Genomic DNA, 12,875 nt, shown 5'->3' with positions numbered 1-12,875 from the left:
ATTGGACTCAGCCTGACCCAAAAACTTAAGCTCTAGCGATCCGCCCATGATTAGAAACATTTGAAAGATGAAACTTCTCTCATTGGCAAAGCTCCTAACTAATAAGCTTGCAGAATAGTTGAAGCTTATGCTATACAATTAGATTTAAGTAATGTTAGCGTAAAAATTCTTTTTTTTTTTAGAAATATAATCGTGATAGTAGATATATTAGTTATCATTTTTACCAAGTAATTAAGTAGTAATATTTATTATCGAAATTCACCCGTAATTACCTTATAAGTAAATTAATTATTTAAATATTTTTATAATGTGAGTACATAAGACTTATACTCTTTAAAATTTTCACAGTTTTGTAGGCTTCGTGATTTTTCCCTCTTTATCTAGCTAGATCATTTTCTTTGAAGAAAATAACTTCTTAATTATAAAGAAAGCTACATACTAACTTTTAGGTAGTTGTAACTCACATAATGAAGAATAGTCAAACAGAAATAGACATATGATTCTCATTATTAATTATATAACTAAGTATCAGATGATACAACATCTGAGTTACAAACACTGCCGATCATAATACAGACTACCTTCTTATTTAGGGACTGACAGGAATTTTACCAATATTTCTGTTTACAAAGTTAGAGCTAAACTTTTCTCACAAATCCTACACCAACTTTAAAATAAATTACCTTCTAATAAAGAGTCTAAGTTTTAGGCACTGACAGTGTATATATTCTTTTTACACTATCGGGTCAACTTAACCTACAATAATAGGATAATTCTTCATATTAGACCTGATATCATAACCTGCTATAATTGGTTAAATTGAATTGATACCGTAAAAAGTTCTTTCCACTGTCAGCATGTTTAACTTAAATTCTCAAATGAATAACCCCTTGTTAGCCGATAAAAAATGTGTTATCCTGGTTATCCAAGCAATAAAACTGAGGAAACATCTTAGTTTCTTCTTCGTCAGTCATCCATAGAGTGCTATCTGGGCAATATTCCCACATAGTTGATGGCAAAATTGGTTTATTTTTTGTGTCATTTTCTTCTGATAATAATTCAATATCTTTCCATATTTCATCCATAGAGTACACCTTCATGCTTTTCCCTTTCTCTTGATCACCAACTTTCTTTTTCCCTGCATTTTGCAAGCTAATTTGTTCATGCACGCCCAACAATCCACCAGTATCGTAGAAGTTTCTTTCGTTATTTTCGGTAATGGGCATAAATTCCACGTCAGGACTGTTGGAAGAGAAATAAGATGAACAGTTGGAGAAAGATGAAGATGGAGAAATAGAAGCCTTATTTTTCCTGTCATCTTGAGCCTTCTTCCTCATATGAGTTCTCCAATAATTCTTGATTTCATTGTCAGTTCTCCCTGGTAATTTCCTTGCAATTCTTGACCATCTGACACACGATCAAGAAATTAAAATTATATGGTAACTCAAAACAATAATGCATAATAAGATTTAATAACGAACGGAACCAAATATTCTAATAAGGAATTCAAAAAAGTTCAAGAATACAATTTTTGAATCACCTTTAAGCTTCCCTTACCTTAAAGAGGTTTAAAATTTTTTAATATATATATAAAGGATTTTTTTTCAGTAATTGTATAAAAGAATTTTTTGTTACACTATTCGTGCCCCTTATAGCGGATTTTGATAGTTCTAATAGATTCATATTTATATGTTTGAAAAATAATTGTAGTCTGAATCAAACACATATTTTAAAACTCACTCGATCATCATTTAACTCGGAATCAACAACATTTAAGTTCTGAATTTGTCGTTGTATTAAAATTCATCATATTAGGAAGCGGACATTCTATCCTATCCAGATTCCATTAGTGAAAATTTTACTGGACTGTTGTTGTTGTTTGATGTTGCATATTAGGGAAGAAGTTGAAAAGTACTCAAACCTATTTCCCCATTTGGAGTGGAGTTCAAGAATAAGGCGTTCTTCTTGAGGAGTCATCTTGCCACGTTTAAGACCAGGATGCAAGTAATTTACCCAACGTAACCTGCAACTCTTTCCTGTTCTTTTCAAACCTAATAAAGATATTAGGGTTAGAAATTGCTCCAAAAAAAAAGGATTTCATGTCCTAAATAAGATTACCTATTATATGAGTCTCCCTCCAACCTTTAAAAACCTGAAACTTTGGCCAAGAAATCCCATCGTCGATCTCCAAATAAGTTCACATAAAATGCTAGTTGAAGATCTTCTTGTTCACTCCATGGACCTTTTCTTGCTTCCTCTTGCGCCATTTTTTGCTCTTTTTCTGCTTGCTTCTCCCTCTTTTGAAGTACTATGGACTCTCTAGCTTTACCTTTTTCTGATTCACCTAATTAGTTGGTGCATAGGATTGTGCTAATGAGTGATATTTATACTTGAAATAATTGGCTTGACATGTTTGACACCAACGGATGTGAGGATGGGGTTTTATGTTTCCCTTTTCTTTAAGATATTTTTTTTTTCTGAACTTCAATGACTCGACTAATCCAGATTTGTACCGAGTAATCCCACTAGCTAATGGAATAAAACACTCTCTACATAAAAGTTTTCCGTCACGTAAGAGAGGGTGATCTAACATTTAAACTTGATTAACTCAATTTAAGATTCTTATTAGCAATAAACTCATTTGTGCTTTTGAAATTACGGGATTAGATTTAAATATAATTTGTCGAAATTTAGGGCTTTTTCACACATATTTATGTTTGATATCAGAAGTGTATGAATATTATGCTCCATCTATATCTGATTAAGGTCGTAGAAATTAATCTCAATCATCCCATCACATTTTGCTATTCTTTCTTTTTTTTGTTTTTTTAAGTTTATACTCCATTAAAGAATAGAAGTGTATCTTCACTTTCTAAGTGGTGTGCGCGTGCTCATTGTGGTGGAAGAAACCAATGTTGCATATGATGTAAGCCATTAAGAGGAAAGAGCGTAAGTGATGATAAATTTAGATAAGAGGTTGATATGTTGATGCAACTCTCATAACCAGCCGTCCATTTCACTGTAAATTGCATTCCTTGTTGGAATTTGTCTTTATACTGACTTACATCTCTAGGAAAATTTAAACAATTAAATAGACGTGTGGAATGCACAAGTTATGCCTACTCGATTTTTATTTTATTTTATATGCGAATCCATTAATAAAGGTACAAGTGGCAAATAGTGGGTTGCATCAAATTTCGACGGGATCAACAAGTCAAATCAATAAATTAGACGGTTGTGATTCAATATGTTCAAAATGAATCGAGCAAAGATTCATCGAATAATGAGTCATTATCCAACCCGCTCAGCTAGGGTGTTCAAACCGAACCGGAAAATCGCATCAAACTATAAAGTCAAACCAATCCGATTAGATTTGGTTTGATTTGATTTGATATTGAGACAAAAACCCGAACCAAACCGACATATAAATATATAATTTTTATATATACTTTTAATTAAGACTTTATATAGAATTTTCTTTTAAAAAAGAATATCTAGAAATATTTAGGATCTTCTTATGAAATAAAAATATTTATATAACTATGAAGTGCATTCATTTTTATTTACTTTAAATAATGTGTTGTATCACTTTCTTATGCATCAATCATCTCTTGTTCTTCCATATTCATATATCAAGATTTCTTATATCTTTTTCAAATTAGAAATAGTATTTCGATAATTTAAATTTAAATAGAACATATCATTATTTAGGTATCATATTGATTTTTATGTTTAATTATTAAATTCGATTAACCTTTAAAGCGTACATCATCAAAAAATTATTGTTAGATAACTAAAAAAATAACTATCATGTGTTACTAAAACAATCTCCCATAAGAATATTTTAATATATCATATATTTGTTGATTTTTTTAATTTTTACTAAACTTATATTCACTTATTAAAAATTTATCTATAACTTTAACAAAGTAAGATTGAAATAATATTCATGTAGCAAAAAATCCGAAAAACCTGAAAACCCGACAAAACCAAACCAATCCAAACTGATATAGTTGGTTTGGTTTGATTCTGATAGAAATCGAACCAACACGGTCCATGCATACCCCTACCCTCAGGCATGAGCCAACTCCAATTGTTTCATTTCGTGGTTTGGAAAAAAATATAAAAACTAATACTCCCTTTGTCCCTTTTTTGATAATTTTTTTAGTTTGTTCCAAAAATAACAATCTTCTATATTTAAAAAAAAAACTTAAACTTCTAATCTTTCATTAATGAGATGATTATTCATACAAATGTCTATATCTTATTTTAGATCACATGTTTCAAATTTTTTTCGTTCTTTCTTACTTAAATTATGGCCAACGCCATCACATAAATTGGGATGAATGGAATACATATTTTCTTGAATAATTAACTTAAGTATTTTCAAGTTTGCATGAATATATATATATATATATATATATATATATATATATATATATATATATTCTGAATTGAAAGCATTACTTTTTTATCCGATTGACCCAAAACTTGATGGGTCATTAGAGATTTAATCCTTCATTTCTATTCAACAAAAGGATCACAATATAACACGTTTAAATTTGAACGAATTGGACGGATTATTCAAAAAATATTAAATTTTTCCAACTTTAGATAAAGGTAAATATTGGACGAAGACATTACCGATGGATCATTAACGCTCTTCATGGTAATAAACCCCTTCTAATTAGTGTTGTATTAATGAAATGCTAGCATTGATGAAGCAATTCTATATATATATATATATTAACTTGTTTTATATTTTCTTACCTGGTATTAGGTAAAATGTTTTTCCTTGCGCCCCTACCTTTTAAAACAATCTTATCTCTGAATTGATGATAATGGAGATAATTGATAGAGAATCAGTGTGTTGTTGTGATTTCTCAAATTGGACACTCTAACAAAACACATGAAAAGAGAGAGGCATGTTCGGATATTATGGGAAAAGTCAGACTTTGAGAGAAGTTACAAGATCTGCTTCCTCAAGTACTTTGATGAGCTCTTGCCAACTTTTTTGTCCCTTGACTTCAGAAAAGGCCATTGATCATCTGGTGATGTGAAGCATAGGATATAAAAAAATACGTGAAAAAGGAGATCAAATAAAATAATAGGATTCCAGAAGTGGGAAATCAATAGTAGGAAACTATGCATAAGTCAAGGCTTACAGTACAATTATAACCCGGGGGGGGGGGGCGTATCTATAGGTTTGAATATGTGTTAGACATGAACATATGCTCCTCTCTCTAGATCGTATATATAATTATGCTTTCAATAACTTTAGTTTAAATTTTATATTTATCTTAAATTTTTTATTTAATATATAAGTTATTGGGTCTATTATTCAAGGGATAGGGAGATTGATGAAGATGTCATACATCGTATTAGGGCGGGATGGATGAAATGGAGACTCGCTTTCGGTGTTTTGTATGACAAGAAGGTGCCACTGAAACTTAAGGGTAAGTTCTACAGAGTGGTTGTCAGACCAACGATATTGTATGGGATTGAGTGTTGGCCAGTCAAGATCGCTCATGTCCAGAAGATGAAGGTAGCAGAGATGAGGATGTTGAGATGGATGTGCGGGCACGCCAAGTTAGATAGGATCAGAAATAAGGTTATTCGTGATAAGGTGGGTGTGGTCCCTATTGAGAACAAGATGCGGGAAGCGCGGCTTAGGTGGTTTGGTCATGTGAAGAGGAGGAGCACAGATGTCCCGGTGAGGAGGTGTGAGAGGTTGACATTGGAGGGCCTACGGAGAAGTAGATGTAGGCCAAAGAAGAGGTGGGGAGAGGTGATTAGACAAGACATGGCGCATCTTCAGCATCTCTATCCTTACAAGATAGGGGTAAGGTCTGCGTATACTCTACCCTCCCTAAATTTCACAATATGAGATAATACTGAGTATATTATTGTTATTGTATTTAATTCAGAACCTAATAACTTAAAATTATTGAAATCTTAAACTCATAACCTTCGAATATATCCTTGATCAGCCTCTATCAGTATAGTATATTTTCGCCGTTCCTTTTTATTTATGTTTTCCTTCTGATTCACATTTAAATAAAGGGTTGACAGCATCTACTCTACGTCCACTTAGTCATCCAAAAAAAAAAAAAGGAAAGGAAAAAGATGAGAGCTGCTTTTTCATGTGTTAAATTTGAGTACGTAACTGCATTCCTTTAGATGTTCCAATTATATCTAGCATGTAAATTGTTACTGTCCAAAATTTGTCTAGTTGTGATGACACCTAACTCGATTTGTCATGTAAGTTAAATACAGTCAACACAAATTTACTGAAATTAATATGAAGCAAACAAGTGAAATAATTGAAATATATACAACTGACCAAGGACTAGTAACACAAGTTATGAGTTAATATGATTTAGATTTACAAACCGGTACTAAGAATAATTACAATATTTCTTTGAAGTTTACATAAATAGAATTTAAAATTCTATACTATCATGAACGAAAGGTAACTTGAGTTTGGAATTACGGGGATGTCTTCAATGTCATGCTTCGTCTTCCACGGCTATGCAATTCCAAGATCTACACACAAGGTGCGGAAGTGTAGCATGAGTACAACCGACCCCATATATTCAGTAAGTACTTTGACTAACGTCGGTGAAGTAGTGACGAGGTTTTTAAATCAAAAGATACCTACTCATTATTTTACCTGTGCATATGATAAGCAGAAAGAGCGATACGAGAAAAAGATACAAATAACCACATAGTAAATGAAACGAGGACATAAATAACAGAGGGTGCCAGAATAATATCACGACTCAGTCTTACAATACAATATGGTAACAGAAAACAATGGACATGAATAACCTTAATTCGCCTTCTCTGTTGCGGCGTGCAACCCGATCCACACACACATATATCCACAAATATATATAAAGAAAATGTCTTCTCTAATGGGGCATGAAAGCCTATCCATAAATACAAATATAAATATCGTTGCGCATGTACAACCCGAACCCATATATCATATCAAAACTATTGCAGCGTGCAATTTGATCCCACACATATAATATTTTTTCTGTTGCGGCACACAAATCGATTCACAACCAAGCACAGGAAACTTATAATGTAATATCAAAAAGACTAATATACGGAAATCAACTAAGAATACAAACCCAACTAAACAAGATGAGCACCTCAGCACCGCATAGCTAATCTCCCACATATAAAGACAAGGCTCCGACAAAGCGTAATCACATAACCAATCTAAAATTCACCAAATCCGGTTAAATAAAGGGAAGTGGAACATTAAATGGTTATAGATGTTTATCAAGTAAGAATAGTGATCAAATGAGGACATTCAGTATATATGAAATTATGTAGCAAATAGAAGCATATAACAAGTGAAGGCATTCAACAAGTAAAAGTATATGGTAAGTAAAAAATATATGGTAAGTGAAGACAATTAGTAATTGAGGGCATGTAACGTGTATGGGCTAATAACAAGCCAAGACATGAATTCAAAGAGGGCATGTAACAGAAGTAAATCAAGTAAAAACGTAGGTATAACAGCAATATAGAAGGTAAAGACATAGCTATAACTGTAACAGGACAAAGGAAAATCACAAGAGGTAACTACATAAGGAACTCAAATGGAAGGTATCATACAAAAACAACCAACATTAATAGAAACCAAAGTAAAGGGCGTGTAAGTACTTAACAAATGAGTAATTATAACAGATATCTAACTTTATTTCCTTTTGTACGGTAATAACCAAAAAACTAATTTCTTTTCATACCGCTCGAAAATATTCATTGTGCCAACAACATATCAACCGCATAAAAATAACCCTCGTGCCCAATATAGCCCCAATGCTGCAATCCTCGCACATATTACGGATAAAGAAACTCAAGTAGCAAGATAATAACATGTATAATGGGTGTTCATAATGTTACAATCAAATAAGTATGTAAACAGTCCGAAAATAACATATTAAATCCTTTTTAAGATATCATATGTTCTAACATGATCTCTAACACAGTTAATTGAGTTTATTAGTCATAGAACTAAATAACGCATAAGTCAAAGAATCACCAAGTTCATCGAGCCACAAAGAAAGCATATAATTTTCCCCTCTCGAGAATAAAAATTCTAGCACATGCATATAAGCTCGTCACCCCGTATATGTATCACTCCCGCATGTAGAAAATAGTAGAAAAAAATTCTTTCTACAATGCTAGACAAGATATTTACTTCAAACAAGCCAAATCGATAGACAAGAAGCGTCTTTCCATACAAATCGACCTCTGAACGGCTCGAAACTAGCCAAAAGCAGCTCAAAATCATCAAATAATATCATAGGAAGCAAACCCAAACGATAAAGGTCGAGTTTTTAATCAAATACTCAAAGTCAATCCAAAAATTAACCCCGGGCTCGCAACCTAGAACCCAACAAAACTCAAAAGTTTCGACAACCCATTAGAATACGAGTCCAACGATACTCATTTCACTCAAATCTGACTCCAAATCAATGTTCAAATCTCAAATATTCAATGTAGAAAGGTTTTGACAAAAACCCTCAGTTTCTATTTTAGAATTATCAATCAAATGCCAAAATCGAAGATAGAATCATGGAACATAATCAAAATCGAGTTAAACTTATCCTAATCCAAATGGTGAAAATCCCCTCTAAAATCGCCCAAAACCGAGATTCCCTACTCAAAATGTGAAAAAATGTCTCAAAGTCCGAAAATAGAGTACTTTATAATACTACCCAGGTGAACCATTCACGAATGCGGAAGAAGCCTCGCGTTCGTAAAGCACAAAAACGCCTCCAACCAGAAACCTTCTCAGCGATCGCGATACACTGCTCGCGAACTCGTTGACCAGCACTCCCAACCATCGCGAACGCGAACGTACCCTGCGAACGTGAAGCATAAGGGTCCCAACTGCCAATCACCCTTCGCGTCCACGACTGAACCTTCGCAAACACCTAAACCTTCATGCACAGACCTTTCGAGATCACGTCCCCCTAACCGTGAACGTGTAGAACAAATCTCCTCTAGCTCACCTGACTTTTCACGAACGCGTTCTCATGCTCGCGATCGCGATGCATTACTTGACACCAGCAAATTAGCGACACAAAACCCATTTGAAATGATCTGAAACCACCCCGAAACTTACCCGAGCCCCTCGGGACACCGTCTGAACATACCAACAAGTCCCAAAATACAATACAAACCTAGTAAAAGCCTCAAATCACCCATAACAATATCAAAATCACGAATCGCATTTCAAATCAAGCTTAATGAACTATTTCAAACTTCCAAATATCAAACTTACATCGAACACGTCTAAACAACTCGGAATCACCTCAAAGTTTGCACACAAGCTCCCAATGACATAATGAATATACTCCAATTCTCGGAACAACAATTCAAACCCGACAATATCGAAGCCAACTCTCGGTAATACCTATGAACTTTCCAAACCTTTAAATTGCCAACTTTCGTCAAAATAGCGCTATAACCTTCTAGAAATATCCAAACATAAATCCTGGCATACGCTCAAGTCTAGAATCGCTATCCGGGCCTAACGAAATCATCCAAATTTTGATTTAATGTCTAATATACAACAGTCAAACTTGGTCAACTGTTCCAACTTAAACCTTTCTAGTTGAGAATCATCTTTTAAATCAATTCTGAGGCATCTAAAAACTACAAACAACGATACACACGAGTCATAATACACCATATGAAGTTACTCGTGACCTTAAGCTACCGATCTAAATGCAGTTTCTCAAAACGACTGGCCGGGTCGTTACATAAATATAACTTGATTGAAGAAAATTTCGAGGAAAAAGAATTGTTTTATGTCTTCAAACATTGTTCATACATCGAAGTTTTATTCATTTTTGCAAGAGATGCAAGAGAATTCCATTTTTTCTTTGTTTAAGAGAAATTAACTTATATATATATACTACTTGCACTAATTTTAATAAAGAAAAACAATATTCAATTGATCATTGTTTTATTCCTTTTTATTTCCTCAGTCTTTTTCCTTTGCCATTCTTCCCCCACTTTTGAACGTACATTGTCGTCATGTAAGTAAATTCTAGTTTCACATCATTTCTTGCTGATATTAACCTCATGTATTTTTGGAAATGAAAAATCTCTTTCCTTCGGTTTTCTTTCTTGAGTCTAATTTGTTCTCAGAAGTCGGAACATAAATTTTCGGCAAAATACTTCATTGCGTGCGTCATTTTCTACTAGGTTGTATTTTTTATTTTATTTTTCATTTTTACGTCCCAAGATTTCTTTAACTGAGAAAAAAATTTGAGCTTTGAGGAAGTGATTTATCAGCCTCAACATATTAATATATTATATACTTGTTAGACACCAAACATGATTACGTTAGACATATATTAAAAATCCACTAAGAAACAGAATGATATATAAAATATATCTGAAAGTGGAATATGACATCACTTGATCCATTTTGTTAAAATCACGTTGAAAAAAGATTGTTTCGAAAAAGTTATAATTTAGAGCAAACATAAAATAAAACAGAAAGACATATACAGGCCGATGATACTAACTTGTTGGAATTAAAGTTTATTATTCTATATACAGGTGTTAATATAATTACGTAAGGTTTAACTATTGCGCAATGAAAATCTTTTTTTCTTGCTAAAGATTTAAAGCTCAAGAAAAAAGTGTAAAGAAAACTTATTAAAGAATTTAATATTGAATTGAACGGGTCCAAATAGTGCAGCATAAATAATAGTGAAAATTGAAATAAATGGTGACTTCTTTAAGTGGTAAATTAGTGGTGGCTGCTGGGGGTTTCTTTCAAAGACTTGGCCCAAGAAAAGATGAACCACGTATTGACGTGGATGTCACCACTTTTATGTTACTCCACTTAAAATATTAATCGCTTTTAACTTTTAATAGACTTATATATTATGGGGCAAACATTTTTCATGAATAGTCACCTCTTCCTGAATTTCAGATAGGACAAAGCATTTTACTATACTAATCATTATCTACTCAATGTATTTTGACCAATCCCTTGTAAGTAGGATTTCTTTTGAAATTTTCAAATTTTTTATTCGAAGAGGAATGGTTTGTATAATCTATAGTTCACGAGTTCGAGCTATGAAAGTAGCCATTAACGCTTGTATTGTGTGTAGACTGTCTATATAACAACCTTCGAGGTGCGGCTCTTTTTCGTACCTTGCATGGATGCGAGATACTTTGTGCATCATGCTGTCTTTTTAATTTTTTATTTAATAAGAAAATTTCAAAGCACCTTTTTCCAAGTAATACTTCTTCCATCCAAATTTATATGGCTGTATTAGACTAAGCATGAAATATAGGAAGAAAAAAAAAGAAGATTTGTGAAACTTATAATCTAAAATAATTCACAAATATTTGTGTGATTGTAAATCATCTCATCAAGAGTAAAATAATAATTTTAAGTTAAATTATTTTTAGATAAGAAAATTTAATATTCTTTTGCACATAATAAAAGAAAAATATTACACATACTTTGGAAAGAAAGTATATGCTCTTTATATAGATTGTAACCACAAGATATGATTTTCTGAATCATCTTATCTGGATAAGTTGGGTGGCCATATGCTAATATTACCTGCTGGCATGTTTGAGACCTCGTACTAAGAATTGTTAGGCAACAATTCTAATTAAGAAGCCTATGCCATTCCACATGGCACATAATTAAGGATGAATGTCCGAAACGACACTAATAAACTCAGCAAATTCTTTCAGACTTGCAAAAGAAATTAGTAAGGTGGGGGTGTTGGAGAAGGAAGTAGATATATCCTGTTGATGTGATAAGATATTAAACTCTGTAGATATATAGTGCAAAATAAATTGTAGATTTAACTTCACCGATAAAGCTAAGTGGCAAGGAATGGTACACATAGGAAAGACTATTACTTTGTTGATATCACATTTAATTTTCATTGTTGACTATATTCCTATGCACGGAGAAATACCATGTGGTTATCGATGAATGGATAAGCGAGGTTTGATTTAGTATAGTTTTAATCTGGAGTAATGGGATGGGCATGCGATTTCTTGAACTTACCATCAAACAAACCAACATGCATAACCCATGCATGAGAAGAAAACATGAAACATTTCATAAACATTTCCATGAACTCTTGAATATCATACAACATCATATATTCAAAAATAGTTATTCATACATGTCATGTAACACTTCAACAAAGTGACAAAACTAAATTCACAACGTCTAGAAGCTTCTATAACATGATGAATAAAAGAATACTGAGACAAGACCTTACTGAGCATTTTTCGATTGTTATGGGGTTGCATCAAGGATCTGCGTTCAATCCGTTCTTATTTTCCCTGTTGATGGATGCACCGACACACCATATTCAAGGGAAGGTGTCATGGTACATGTTATTCGCTGATGAGATAGTTCAAATTGATGAGACGCGAGGCGGTGTTAACGAGAGGCTGGGGATTTGCAGACAAACCCTTGAGTTTAAGGGTTTCAAGTTGAGCACGACGAAGATAGAATACCCGGAGTACAAGTTCAACGCCGAGTTGAGGGAAGTGGGCATGGACGTGAGGCTTGGATCACAGGTCATCCGCAAGATAGGCAGTTTCAAGTACCTTGGGTCGGTTATCCAGGGGGATAGGGAGATCGACGAGGATATCGCACACAACATAGAGGTGGGCTAGATGAAATGGAGGTTAGCATGTAGAGTCCTATGTGACAAGAAAGTGTCACTGATGCTCAAAGGTAAGTTTTATAAAGCGGTGGTTAGACCAACCATGTTGTATGAGGCAGAGTATAAGCCAGTTAAGAACTCACATATCCAGAAGGTGAAAGTAGCATAAATGAAGATGTTGAGGTG

At 33.4% G+C, this 12,875-nt stretch overlaps 1 protein-coding gene across 1 annotated transcript; it reads right to left on the bottom strand.

Moving 5' to 3' along the window:
• Positions 1-481: 481 nt before the first annotated feature.
• On the bottom strand, positions 482-2,376 carry LOC104221289 (transcription factor MYB48-like). The gene is made up of 3 exons (XM_009772319.2): positions 2,153-2,376; positions 1,922-2,051; positions 482-1,407 (listed from the first exon to the last, which is right to left on the bottom strand). The coding sequence occupies exons 1-3, from the start codon at positions 2,265-2,267 to the stop codon at positions 894-896; spliced, it is 759 nt and encodes a 252-aa protein (XP_009770621.1). The 5' UTR covers positions 2,268-2,376; the 3' UTR covers positions 482-893.
• Between the last annotated feature and the right edge of the window lie 10,499 nt (positions 2,377-12,875).

The sequence above is a fragment of the Nicotiana sylvestris genome, chromosome 2 (assembly GCF_000393655.2).
Source record: "Nicotiana sylvestris chromosome 2, ASM39365v2, whole genome shotgun sequence".
Taxonomy (NCBI): domain Eukaryota; kingdom Viridiplantae; phylum Streptophyta; class Magnoliopsida; order Solanales; family Solanaceae; genus Nicotiana; species Nicotiana sylvestris.
This window is presented reverse-complemented; position numbering and strand designations above follow the sequence as displayed.